Here is a 12,184-nt window from a genome sequence, read left to right on the forward strand (position 1 = left end):
TGAAAGGTGGGTAGATGTAGAACTTGTGATTCCATCTATCTGCCTTGGGCCTGCACTCGCAGCAACCTCCTCGTGGTGAGGCCTGGGCAATCGATATTATCATCGGTAAAGTACTGTAAACCGAAGACAATATCAAGCTAATAGCTGCGAACTTCGAATTTATCTCATAAAACCACGTTCTATATTACATCGAACTAGGATTATTTTAGAAATCGATGATATTCAGTGTTCTAAAAGTGTCTAGTACTTTGAATGTTATAGAAAATTATTTAGTGGATCTTGTAATGAAGCTTTATAAATTAATAATTTGTATTTCATCATAAATTATTAAACAACAACCCCGCCCGTAAGTTCAGGACAGAACTGCCCTAGACGAGTGGGGCGAGATTTTGGAATTTGTATTGTAATAAACAAAGTTAGAAACAAGTACTTGTGAGAACGGGCATCATTTTTCTTCGTCACGCATTAAATTCGAAGTTTAAAGAACGTAGAATAGTACTCTTTAACGGCTGGGAACCAGTAATTACAAGAACATTGTTAAAATCACATTTATTTGCAACGATTGAAACTCTATCTCGTCATGCGTACCCCGGTTAGTTCACTTTGGACAGCTCGTACACCGTTATACGGGCAGCTTTCGTTTAGCTGAAGCACTCAATTTGTAGCTGAAAGTACGTAGATTAATCCACTGTTATTGATAATATCAATAAACAACCAGAACACTGTTAAAACCGCATTTAATCGTGGAATACCACTACTTTTTTGACTGGTGGCGCCATCCGTGGCGAATCGCTGAAACTGGTAGCCAATTATATGGCTAGTCAAAAGTACAGTCAAAAAAGTAGTGGTACGGTCAAAAAAGTAGTGGTACTCCACAATTTAATGCGATTTTAACAGTGTTCTGGTCGTTTATTGTTATTTTCAATGACAGGAGATTAATCTACGTTCTTTCAGCTTCAAACTGAATGCTTGATCAAGGCGTAACTTGTCCATAGAACGTTGGAAGAGCTATTCAAATTGAACTAAACGGGGTACGCATGGCGAGATACAGTGTCAACCGTTGCAAACAAATGCGATTTTAACAATGTTATTGCGATTACTGGTTTCCAGTCGCTAGAAAGAACTAATCTACATTGTTCAAATTTCGAATTTAATGCCTGACGAGGAAAAATGATGCCCGTTTAGCAGTGTAAATGCGTTCGAAATCTGTTGCAAGTAGGGTTGCCGCCCCATAAGGGGCTACGGTAATACAGGCATAACTAATTTTACTAATTCAGGGGTTCTGCACTATTGGGTCCATGCATTAAGTCCTGAGGGACAATTTGAGATTAATGACGTTCATTTTAAGTGCTTAATTACTTAGATATTTGCGTTTTTCCATCACTAGAAATTTTTACTCACCTGTCGATAGAATTTGGCTAGCAGTTTGAGCATATTGCCACGGGAGGCGCCACCGGTAAAAAAAAAATGGTACTCCACGATTAAATGCGATTTTAACAGTGTTCTGGTCGTTTATTGTTATTTTCAATAACAGGGGATTAATCTACGTTCTTTAAGCTTGAAACTGAATGCTTGATTAAGACGTAACCTGTCCATATAACGTTGGAAGAGTTATTCAAAGTGAACTAACCGGGGTACGCATGACGAGATACAGTGTCAACCGTTGCAAATAAATGCGATTTTAACAGTGTTCTGATCTTTTATTGTTATTGCCAATGCCAGGGAATTAATCGACGTTCTTTAAGCTACGCGTCGAATGCTTTGTCAAGACGAATGCTGTCCATATAACGCAGTGAGACCTGTTCAAATATGCGGTAAACGAAATATGCAATAAATTTCCAATTTTTCCGGCACTTTTCTGAATCCAAGATGGCGGAAAAACATGCAAATTGTGGGGGTCTCTAGGCCCCCAGCAGGGCGCCACAAAACTTGCAGGTCTGATTGCCATGTGTCCACCCTACGGTTGCTCCCTTACTGTACTCCTCATTCTCCAGAAAAAGAGATGGAACTCCTTTGAAAGCTATGTTCTCTACCTCTTTCTAAAGTTGGTTTGTCCGTTTCAGGCTGAAGTGCAGTCTATATGTTATGTTTATGGTAGAAACCTGTATAAAGGAATGCAAAGCACGTGATGTGTAACTTATTGTAGTGAATGTGGTGGTTTTCATTTTACGTACGTGTTGTTATTTATGTGTTTTACAGATATGTATATTTAATAATTATTATAAATAGTATGAATAATGAAAAAAATCTAATTTCATAAGCTGTTGGTAATATCTCGTTAAATTTGGCATGAGGAACTAATTATTTAGAAAAATAATTAAACTGTACGAATCACAACTTTATGGTCTTGTCAAACATCATGACTGACTTGGATGTGGAGGATTCTGTAACAAAACTGAATACTCAACTGAACAGATCAATGGTCCTAATGGACACTAAAACAACAGATAATGAAACATATCAACCAAAAAGTAATAAGTCGATAAAAATTAATACAAAGATTCAAAAAGCCAGTCCCTCCAGTGCTTCTCCTGTATCTAGGAAAAGTATTTTAAAAAAATCTGATATAAGAAACAATGGAAGAAGAAGTGAAACAGAAGCACAAAATGAAAAAATTCAGTTGGAAACATTAAACAATGCAAACAATGATAGATTGTCAATGAATATATCAAATGCCTTTAGACCTCATAGTGTAAATATAATTTATTTTACAAGTTCTTATTACTAGCTTCCATATATGTATTGTATAAATTTTATTTTAGATTGATGATTTAATCAAAGAAGAAAATTTAATTGTAGAATCTACAAATTCCACATTTAATTTGGATGATATATCTGACAGTGAAGACATATGGATAATGGATATTCCTAGAACTGTAAGTTGAATGTTGATGAATATCTGAAACATAAGAAAATTTATATAATAAATGTGACTGGTGTTTAAATTATAGATAAATCCAGGTGAACTTAAAGGACAGTCATTAGTGTTTGGAGAAAAGTCAAAATTTAAAATTAACGAGGAACGATATTATGCAGTGAATAATAATGGTAAATGTAATATCACTTGTGTGTTTAAGACCGAGGAAGCCAAGTCACAATATAAGACAGGTAAATCTTTTCTATTTGACTAAAAATAAAATAGTTTCTTCTTATTAATAACATAATTCCCTTGAACAGTTAATGTGAAGCCAGCAGGTACAATCAGCATTAGGCGGAAACTTTCAGGTATTTCAAAAATAAAACCAATGCTGATAGAAAACTCTAGTGTACCATTCCCTGAAAACTTGAAAACTCGTCATCCTTTATTTGGTGTAAGTTGTGAAGGTAAAGTTAGAAAGAGTGCAATAAAGTAACTCGCCCAGAATAAGGGACAACAATTACAAAGAACAAATACTGTAAATTATACACTGTTTAAAATTTACATACTCTTCGTCATTGTATATTGTGTTATTCATAGAAGCCTACATGTTAAATTTTTCTTACGTACAGTGTTATTTTGTTCAACAAATGCAAGGTGAAATGTAAGATCAGATTTGAAAATTTTACAAAATAAATACTATGTGTTAAATCATCTACAAAACAAAATTTTATATCCTGAGGTAGATGGAGATTGTTTATTCCTACAAATTTTATACGTTTCATTGTAAATTCACTGGAAATAATTCGGAAGCACATGATTCGTTCAATGAGAACATACCCTATTTTAATGGACGTTAGGAATATTTGCTTAAACCTATTGGCAGTGCTGCCAAATCGGTTACCGGTTACTTCCGGGTACGCGGCAAGTATAAAATGGAAGAATCCGTAAGCAGAGTAATCTATCGTGCAATTTTCGTGGTTACAGTCAGGTCATTTAATGTTTCCCTAATGCAGTATACGAATAGAAATTAATCAAATTCAATAGGAAGTGGTCCGCTGGAAAAATTTGAACATATGTCGTAAGAGAATCGAAAAATTCGCTTGACATGCGCTTTTCAGAATTCTTCGCCTACCTATGCGCCTCTCTTTAAATACCAGTGTATGTAATGTCCGCTTCTGCGCAGTCGCGGTGCGCATGCGACCAGATCTTGAAGACTGTACAAAAATTTCCCAGTACAGAAAAGAGATTTGTTAGTGGAAAAGTTGTAACGTAAGTAAACAAGGGTCGAGAATTCCGGAACGACGAAATACGCGCATCTCGCGTTCGAATCAACGAGAACGGTATTACGCGGTCGATAAAGCGACGGCGAACGTCGGAAAGTTTACTTTGTCGTACGAAGTTAAGGTTAAACGAACCAGGTATACCCTGTAACCAGTCCAGGGTATTTAGCAACCCCTCTGGCGACAAATCATTCAATCCTTTGTGACGTTCGCGGCGAACTGAACCATGTTACTCAGTCTATCGTAGCTTTTTTAAAATAGAAACTGTATACTTAAGAGAACTTGTGGATTTGTTGAGGGGTCGTAGTTCTTTGCGCTCGAGCTAGCATTAATCCGTATATTTGAAACAAGTACGTAGAAGAGACGTGGGATCGGTGAGAGCCTCTTTCCACGCGCAACATCAAGACAACGACCATTGACTAAAAAGGGACGAAACTAATGATGGCATCGTTGTTCTGTTTTCCTTTTCTGTGTGCGTGTTTCTCTCTCTCTCTCTCTCTCTCGTACTCACGCTCATCTTTACTCCCTCCTCCATTCCCTCTCTCCCGTTTGGTCTTTCTCCTTCTCTCTTTCCTTCCCCCCTCGTTCTCCGCCTCTCGATTCGTTACTTCCATTTCTCATTCTCTCGCTCGCCGCTAGCCTTTTCCCCCCTTCAAAATCGTATCGCGAAACGTCGGGGAGACCATCGTCCTTGCGTACGCGGATAGTTGTATTCGAAGCTCCGGGGAATTTACGTGTCATGCCCCACCACGCCGACTTTTCACGGATTTTCACGTAGGTTTTTCTGGCTATGGCGTAGTACCTCTCACTCGCTCCCTGACGTTTCCTTCGCTTCTCTCGACGCCACCAACAGCTGTTTCGTCCGATCGTCGCCCTCTCGTATAGTTCGTGTCTCGTCGCGGGAGCGAGCGAGAAATAGATAGACAGCGAGAGAGAGAGAGAGAGAGAGAGAGAGAGAAAGAAAGAAAGAAAGAAAGAGAAAGCGAGTGGGAGAGTGCAGACGGTGGCCCTACCGCAAGTTTTTCGTCGTCAAATCCCAAGCTCGAGTGTATAAAGTTGTCATTCGTACGTCCATCGTAGGGCGTACGCGATCATTCGAATCGGGTTGAAATCTGGAGCGTCCTTTGTTCGTCGTTCACGGTCCTGTCTGACAGCTCCTGTCAAACGGACCATCCTTTCCAACTGTTCATTGAATCTGTCAGCCAAACAGTCCATCGTTTCGTGTATTCTGTTCTACGGAAGAAAGATTCATCTGCGCCACTTTCCTTCCTCTGGTACGCGCTAATTCGACAATATTCGAGGTTACGGGTAACACGGATTGTTTCGTGGCCGAATGGGGAAATGCTTAAGTTCTACGGATAGATCGCGAACTCTTCCGCGGATTGACGTGGAATCACTCGAAAACTGTTGCCTTGCTTTCGTCGATCCATCTGACTCATAACGTTCTGTAATGTTTTAACAGTCTGATAATTTGTTTCTAGATTGTGCAAGGATACTAGTGTGTAAGAAGTTTCAAGTACAGTCAATTACATAGTATCACAGCATTGCAAAAACTTTGCACGTAAGTATACTTTATTTACGAATAATTTATACTGGCAATGAGTTTAAAATGTAATTTCTGTATTAAAACATATGTTTCATGTTATTTCCATTGTTACTGTGCACTTATTTTGTTCAGTGAGATAATTAGCGTATTTATATATGTTGATTATAGATTGCTATATGGTTTCTTTATGTTGATTGTTTTATACTAGTTCAATGTTATATGTGAAACCTGATCATTTCTGTGCAGGAGTTACGAATAAAAAAATCTAGGTAACTTACCATATTGTGTGATACAAATCGATAGAAACGAAAATGTCAGTATTGAATCAAAGTGGAGAAGATGCTGTCGAGTGTCCTTTATGTATGGAACCATTGGAGGTGGATGATTTGAATTTCTTTCCATGCACCTGTGGATATCAGATATGTCGTTTCTGCTGGCATAGAATTCGTACTGACGAGAATGGCTTATGCCCTGCCTGTCGAAAAGCCTATTCTGAGAATCCTGCAGATTTTAAACCTCTTAGTATGGAAGAAATTGCAAGGTTCATATTTAGTCTGTTGCTATTATCGAATCGTATATAAATCATAATGAAACAATTAATAGAATAGTTTGCATTTTTTTTTGTTAGATTAAAAGCAGAAAAGAGATTAAAAGATCAGCAACGTAAGCAGAGAGTAACAGAAAACCGTAAACATCTAGCTAATGTGAGAGTAGTACAAAAAAATCTAGTGTTTGTAGTAGGATTACCATTGCGACTTGCGGACGCTGATGTAAGTATAAACGCGAAGTAAAGTATAGTTTTTCAATATCATAAGTAACATACGTTCTTGGAAAAATTTCCATTAATTGTACTATAAACTTTTTCAGGTATTAAAACGGCATGAATATTTTGGAAAATTTGGGAAAATTCACAAAGTTGTAATAAATCAAAGCACTTCCTATGCAGGGTCTCAAGGCCCTAGTGCTTCAGCTTACGTTACTTATCAAGTAAGTCATTATTTGCTTTTTCATAATATTTAAATTCCCTGCAGTTCTTGTGTATATTATATTTTAACATTTTTGAAATCAGCGTCAAGAGGATGCACTACGTGCTATAGAGGCTGTGAATAATGTTATTATGGACGGACGAACAATAAAAACGTCACTAGGGACAACAAAGTATTGTTCACATTTTATGCGTAATCAGCCTTGTCCGAAACCGGATTGTATGTATTTACATGATCTTGGGGACCAGGAAGCATCGTTTACAAAGGAGGAGATGCATCAAGGGAAACACCAGGAGTACGAGCGGAAACTTGTGCAATCGTTAAATGCATCGCATGCATCTGCTCAACGGTAATTTTTCTATGTTCAAAGTTAATTAATTCAATTTAATACGAAAGATAATATAAAATCAATGCAGTTGAAATATTGCTTTTATTTTATGTAGGAAGCCAACGCCATCGCCATCCGTGACAGGTAGTATCGTTCGAGAAAACGGGACTTCAAATTCTCAAGCCAAAGAAGCTTGGCCATCGTTACAGACTGGGCAAACAACTAGTAAGTTTATTCTTTCGTGAAAATAAAGTTGAAACTAATTGTATATAGAATAAGCTGTATACCTAAAATACGAGGACTATCTCGTTAATCAGTTTGAATTTATGCACTTACAGGTACACAAACAAATTGTAAAGAATTATCACCGCCGTCACAAGCAACATCACAACCGAACAACATAACGAATGGAAGTGGCATGACAAATCAACAGAGCCATGTGTCGTCCGGTGGATCCACACATCAACAAAACAATAACAACAAAGGCGAAAGTATGAATTTAAGGAGAGGTAAAAGTAATAGTGAAAGTAAAGCACAGGCAGCACGGAATAAACATAAAAACTGTCAGAATAAAGAGAAACATAGTACAAGGACAACTTCACGATCTGAATCGAGCTCTATCGGTGCGCAAAATGTACAACCACAAATTAATGGACAAAAGGATATTAGAAATTTTTCATCTGAAACAAGTAGTGATGTATTACAAAAATTGGGTAATAAGTGTAAATCGGAACAACAGCAACAGCCACAGCAACCATCGCAACAGCAACAACAACCATCACCGCCACAACAACAGCAGCAGCAGCAGCAACAACAAAATAATAAAGGATCTAAATTAGTTCAACAGCAGCAGCAACAGCAACCTCAGGAAGTCAAAATAAATGGAATAGTGCAAAATGGAGAACGTCGATATTCGGATAGTGAAACAGATCAACAACGCGAAGGTAGTACACCAGCTAGTACGATTTCAAGTACAGAAGATTCAAATGTGAATCAACAAGTGGAACATTTAACAGAATCATGTGAGGAGAACAATGGTGCTGCTATTTTGGGTGAGTTCCTTATATTGGTAATCATTTCTATATGTATTGATTTCTTGCTTCTGAAATAAATATGTAGCCAGATTAAATACAGACGTAATTAAAAACAATTTTTTATGACACTGGCATCATGGAAAATGTACATCGAAGAATATCATACAACGAGTTTATAGAATGGCAATTAGAAGTGTCGATAGTCTCGAAGTATTTGAGTTTGGAGATTCGAAAAATTAAGTCCAAACGTGATTTCTGTTGACTGTAATTTCTTGTTAGAATTTATTTTTTTATTTTTCGTGCTAATGCATAACAATCTCTTACGGATTTTTATTTATCAAGTTGCTTTAATAAGATTTTGCATGTATTTTACAACAATTTATACACAAGAACTTAGATCATTGACTTGATGAGAAATTCATGAGAGGCTATAGATAGTAACTGTAATATTTCCATAATTTTCACTAATGTGATACAGGATATTTGTAATAGTTAACGAGTTATTCAAAATGTGTGCCTATTTCTTATAACACTGTACGTTGTATATATATATATCTCAAATACATTAAACAATAACTTTTAATCAGTATGTAATATGTGGATGACATGAAAACGTGTTTAGCTGTGTTTCATAACTGTAGAATAGAATTTACATAGTTATAGATATATGCCAAAATAAAGAGGATTCTTTGGAAAAAAAATATAGTAACTGTTTTTTGTGTTTTTGCACATGCTTGACTTTATCCTTCATGCAGATTACATCATTTGACCATATATGCACAGGATGTGTCTGGAAAATGTTCTACTTTTCTTTGTATTTTTATGCGGCAAATGTTTAAAGTGCCTTTGTTTGACATATAGACATTATAATAATTAAAGTTCAATTTTCCAGACACGCTTTTATACATCCTTGTGATTCATTGATGGTGGCAGAGAGGAATAGTGTTAGAAGCTGTTTATTCTGGCATTGGTAAAAGCACCAAAATGATTTGATCGCGTTTTGTAGTGTAGAGATTTGTGCATATCATCTTTAGGTTCCTCTCCGGCTAGTACAAATTCATCACAAGGTGCCAATCAACAGCCGCCACCTGGTTTACATAATGGATCTCAAATGCAACTCAGTCATCGGTCAATCTTTCAGGCGGACAATAACAGCTTCTTCAGTTCAAACACTTTCCAGAAAATCTCTACCACCACCTCAGTGCCACCTACTTCTTTGACAGGCATGTACATACTACAAGTCCTTTTAGTGTTGCATTTATGTATTTACAGAATGTCCCACATGGGACACCCTGTATGAATCTTTGGATACTTTATCTAACTATTTGTTCCTTATATTTTTTTGTATTTGACATCAAAAGCAAAAGAGAAGGTTGCAATTAATTTTTCTTGAACGTATAGCAAACCCAAACCTGAACTGGACAAGCACGGGCTTAGCTTCAATTCCCGACTCGTTACCAATAGTTCAATCAAGCGAAGATTGGCAAGCGGCTTTCGGTTTTCAACCGGAAACACCACGAACAAATCACATTGTACAAAAATCCAGCCCTTCTAGTTCACCGGGAGTGACATTCAATTCTGACGGTTTCGTAGACGAAGAAATTTACACCAATCTGCAGTATACTACTATTTCTGAACCTTCTGCCAATTTTACTCAGAGTGTGCTCGTTAATTCTCCTGCATCCAAATTTATGGCTGATTTTCAACAAAACTCTTTACAACAGAGGCTTGCTTTGCAGGTGAGTAATTTAAACTATTGCATTATTTAAAAAAACATTTTGTGACTACTTTAAGACTTTATTAAGTTACATGATCAAGAGGATATAGTGTGATAAGAACAGGGAAACGTTAATACTATTTTTAAGAGGAATTTTTCAACGAGCAACGAGTCTGTAAATACAATTAGTAACAATTGGTAATTATGATTGCTTAAGGCTCAACAAAATCAGGAGAATTGTGAATACATAAAGCAAAATGGTCATGCTTCCTTGGAGGAAGTTCGAAATCATAAAGAATCTGGTTCAGACATAAAAGCTGATGATGATTTAGGATTTGATCCGTTCCATGAAACACAAAAAGCTCTAGCTGAACTTATGGAGAATGAAATGCAATTACAACAACAGAGGTTGTTTCAACAACAGCAGCAACAGCAAAGAGAACGAGAAGAGCAGAATAGGGTACAACATCAACAAAATATTGCGAATCTTGGTCAGCAGCATTTTCCACAGGTGCGTAGACATGTAATGTATAAATAGTGTTAATACTATTTACACTTAATTCTGTTTTTACACGATGGTTACGTTTTCGAAAAATTTGTGTAAAAAAATCGTGCAAAAACGGAATTAAGTGTAGGTACTAAAGACTACTAGGAGAAATAAAAACTACTATGACACTACTAACATTAGTATGAGTGTCATGGAGTTGTTCTTTTCTTTGTTTAGGTTGCTCATATAGCACATTTACAGCAACAGGCCCAACACTTGCAGAATCTGCAGGTTCTTCAACAGTCGCATTCCCTGCTGTCTCGTCTTCCTCAAAATTTATTACAAAGTGGTACACCACAAAGTTCTGCTCAGAGTAGCGTGACTGCGGCCAGTTTGGGACAACGTAGTCGTCATCCACCACCAGGTTTCCCTGGTTCCACACCAAATCACATGAATTCTTTTGGTCTTGGTATACCGCGACCAGCTCCCACGAACGGTGCTCTTTCGGGTTAGTATTTTCCTGGTCCTATGAATTATTTGTGAGTTACGGTAAAATTTCTCGGTGAAACGAATTGTACTTGTGGCGAGCGATAGTGTTATCCAAGTATAAAAGCAAATTGAATTCTTGTGACTTTGACAAGAACCGTTGTAATATTATGCATGAATCATTCGTCTAGTATGCTGTTTACAGGAGCGCAACCACCGCAGCAAAATGCCTATCTTCCAAATGGAACCCCCCTTCTGAATTCGCAAGGTAATTTTTGGATAATATTAACATTACCTTTGTGCTTTTATTATCGTTTTTAATATTACGTCTTTGTTAATATTTGGAACAGGTATTAGTAAATGCGCAGGTGACGCAGTTTATACGCTTAAGGATTGGTGTGATATTAATAACCAGCAGCAACAACAACAATTTCATCATCAAGCATTACATCAAAAGGGAGGATGGAATAACTTTGGACCTATTGCGGACTGGACTTCGATTGATCCAGCTATCGTTAGTTCTTCTAGGCCTCTTCCATTCCAAACTACTAGTACATGGCAATTCCCACATGTTCATCCCACACATACCGTTTCACACAATGCGCAACAGGTATGAAACATATTTACGTAAATGAGTTAGACATAAAACGTGTTTCGTAACTGATGCTATAAATAGAAACATAGTGACATTATCAACTAATTTATAGTTTAAGTATATAAATATTATACTCTCGGTTCTTTCCATTAGGAACAACAGAACGCACCAACTCAACATTGGGCAATGCAACCACCTCCAGGTTTTGCTGCACCAGCGACTACGGGACAACTGAGTAATCAGCCAAGCACAACTGCACAGCCGCACACCAAACTAATCTCTGCAGGATCGGAAATTGAAAGTAAGTACCTCGATTGCGATTAAATTTTCTACATATTTCTTTTTCGATACAGTAATGAAATATATCAAACGTCTGTATTACAGATCTATAGATAAATATGAGTACGCGAAATGTACAACTGTATGATAAAAAACATCCATACGAGACGAGATGAAAGTCAGCAGTGATACAAAAAAAAATACCCGACAGTCTGTTACGTACGTTTTTCTGACCCGTGTCTATATCTTTCAATTATAATTTTATTCAGATACTTTGTCTATTCTCACTGGATGAGTATTTATCGTTGAACAAATATTGAAAAATACTGGGATATAATTTAATGGCTATTTTCGAATATATGCGACGAATGTACTCCTATATACGTTCTCCATAATATTCTCATATTTAACTTATAGTAAATTCAATCTACAAGTCTGGCAGTCTTATTATTAATTAAGTTCTACCGTAGACCGAAATACATTTGTGTCAAATTAAGGACAGTAATCATGATTTCATAATTAACACATAAACAAGGATATTTAGAATGGTACAATTAAAAAACAAATTTTTTGTGTATATACATAC

At 36.8% G+C, this 12,184-nt stretch overlaps 2 protein-coding genes across 2 annotated transcripts; both read left to right on the top strand.

Annotated features, from left to right (window-relative positions):
- Positions 1-2,336: 2,336 nt before the first annotated feature.
- On the top strand, positions 2,337-3,510 carry LOC107190588. Its single transcript, XM_015579414.1, has 4 exons — positions 2,337-2,692; positions 2,763-2,876; positions 2,952-3,108; positions 3,178-3,510. The coding sequence occupies exons 1-4, from the start codon at positions 2,342-2,344 to the stop codon at positions 3,351-3,353; spliced, it is 798 nt and encodes a 265-aa protein (XP_015434900.1). The 5' UTR covers positions 2,337-2,341; the 3' UTR covers positions 3,354-3,510.
- Positions 3,511-5,997: 2,487 nt separating this feature from the next.
- Positions 5,998-11,826, top strand: LOC107190548 (putative uncharacterized protein DDB_G0271606). The gene is made up of 14 exons (XM_015579363.1): positions 5,998-6,227; positions 6,315-6,456; positions 6,554-6,673; positions 6,756-7,021; positions 7,116-7,225; positions 7,339-8,052; positions 9,069-9,257; positions 9,436-9,773; positions 9,969-10,262; positions 10,476-10,746; positions 10,930-10,992; positions 11,075-11,334; positions 11,473-11,620; positions 11,704-11,826. The coding sequence occupies exons 1-14, from the start codon at positions 5,998-6,000 to the stop codon at positions 11,709-11,711; spliced, it is 3,153 nt and encodes a 1,050-aa protein (XP_015434849.1). The 3' UTR covers positions 11,712-11,826.
- Positions 11,827-12,184: the final 358 nt, after the last annotated feature.

Source organism: Dufourea novaeangliae, unplaced genomic scaffold, assembly GCF_001272555.1.
Source record: "Dufourea novaeangliae isolate 0120121106 unplaced genomic scaffold, ASM127255v1 scaffold187, whole genome shotgun sequence".
Taxonomy (NCBI): domain Eukaryota; kingdom Metazoa; phylum Arthropoda; class Insecta; order Hymenoptera; family Halictidae; genus Dufourea; species Dufourea novaeangliae.